This window comes from Neltuma alba, unplaced genomic scaffold, assembly GCF_004799145.2.
Source record: "Neltuma alba isolate B1F8T4 unplaced genomic scaffold, ASM479914v2 tig00004378_pilon, whole genome shotgun sequence".
NCBI lineage: Eukaryota > Viridiplantae > Streptophyta > Magnoliopsida > Fabales > Fabaceae > Neltuma > Neltuma alba.
Genome location: NW_021633682.1, coordinates 142,071 through 144,062, shown reverse-complemented (window position 1 = coordinate 144,062; position 1,992 = coordinate 142,071). Strand labels below are relative to the sequence as shown.

At 39.0% G+C, this 1,992-nt stretch overlaps 1 protein-coding gene across 1 annotated transcript; it reads left to right on the top strand.

Moving 5' to 3' along the window:
• Positions 1-679: 679 nt before the first annotated feature.
• Positions 680-1,735, top strand: LOC114744552 (uncharacterized). Its single transcript, XM_028932724.1, has 2 exons — positions 680-767; positions 1,413-1,735. Exons 1-2 carry the CDS (start codon positions 680-682, stop codon positions 1,733-1,735), a joined length of 411 nt encoding a protein of 136 aa, XP_028788557.1.
• Positions 1,736-1,992: the final 257 nt, after the last annotated feature.

Below are 1,992 nucleotides of genomic sequence, written 5' to 3'. Positions count from 1 at the left end.
TTAAAATATATATATATATATATATATATATATATATAGATAGATAGATAGATACAAGCATACATCACTCAATATATATATTGCAAATGATAAAAGAAAAAATGCATAAACAAACGTTTCATACAGAGAATTAAATTATGGATGAAATATATTACTAGTTAGTTAAAGTACTGCCTTTAATGTATCTAGTTAACATGCTTATGGCCTAAATTAATATTGTTTATTTGCAAATTCTCTCCGATGTTACTGCTCAGCATCTTCTAGCTGCAGGGAATTCATGCTTATGCCGAAGTTAACATTTCAGTTCGCATGACTAAAATTCTTGCTTTAATTCCCTGATCATCACAAAAAGTCCAACTGATGGGATGGCATCCCTCATCCCCAAAGTCCTCTAGAGCTTCGTGCCCATTACCACCAAATCATCCCGCCGGTCCTCCCATCACCGCCACACCCAAACCTTCACCTCCACCGTCTTTTCTTATGAGAACCATTGGAGGAAACCAGAGGAGAAGAAATAGAGCTTAAACCACCTGCGGCCTGGCGGGGCGGTGGTGCTAATCACAGGAGATATACACACACACACACATATGAACTGAACACTCGCTCATTATTGACTATACCATGACTAGTGATGAGACACACAATGAAATGAGTAATATATATAAAGAATCGTAATGAAATGGAAAAAGAAACTTTGAATGCTTACGCGAGTGAAGTAGTAGCCATGACTACGAGCTTGCCGGAATTCGATGTTGGTGGCCGCACTGGTTGTTCCTTCAAGCAGAAAGAGATGAGAATGAGTTTAGGAAACGTTTTGCGGAAATTTTATATCATCAAGGGTTAAGGTGTGAATTGTTTTGCGGAAAGAGCATTTGGCAATGCAAATGTAACAAGATCTTTTAAAAGGAAAGCAGTTTTCCAACCCAAACGTCTCCCCAAAGTTTTGAAAAAGACAGGAGTGCTTGTGATTGGACGAGCGGGAGACGAGCAATGGGCTGTATCGAATTTGGGTAGCATCTTTCAAAAACAAGTTTTCAAACTAACGGAAAACCCTCCTCATATTATCGATGAAGGCCACGTGGCCATGAAAATGAAACTTATCATGTACCATGGTGGACTCCGTCTCATCTACTTTGCATTACGGTGGTGCTAATCACATAAGATACACACACACATATATATGAACTGAGTACTCACTCATTATTTGACTATACCATGACTAGTGATGAGATGCACAATGAAATGAGTAATATAAAGAATCGTAATGAAATGGAAAAGAAACTTTGAATGCTTTACGTGAGTGTGTGGGTGCAACCAATGACGTTGCATGTGCTGGGGTAGCAAGGGATCACGATGGTGCATTTGTAGATGGTTTTATGTTTAAATTGGGAGGGGAAATAGTCTTCATGCAGAGTTGTGGGCGGTGCTGTGGGGATTAAAAAGATCTTGGGAGTTGATATGGAAGAGGCTTATTATTGAGACTGATTGTATGGAAGTGATTGATTTAGTTGTATCTGGCTGGCCTGATTATCATCCGGATTGGCACTTGCTAGAAGAGATCAAATGGTGGATGGATCGTGAATGGGATGTAAGGTTGGATTGGTGCTCCAGAGATGTCAACTTAGCTGCAGACACGTTGGCAAAGAAGCCATTGTTATCAGCTAAAGGGATAAATTTTTTCTGCACTCCTCCAAGATGTATTCAGAGCTTGGTCGGCACTGATGCCATTGTGTAGTTTTAGTTTTTATTCCTCATCGAAAAAAAAAGAAAAGGAAAATTCCTGTAAATGGGGAATTAGTTTTGAAATTGATTGAGCAGTTAAATTCCAATGACATGAGGGTAAAATTGTAAATCTGCTCTAGTAAGCCTTAGAATGCATCTAGGCTAGGACAAAGTCCAATTTCTCGTTAGGTCTAAGAATCCGTCTAGGCTCTTAGGTTACGTTTGGTATAAAGCAAGCATTAAAAATGAGAGATAAGAATTGGGATTGGA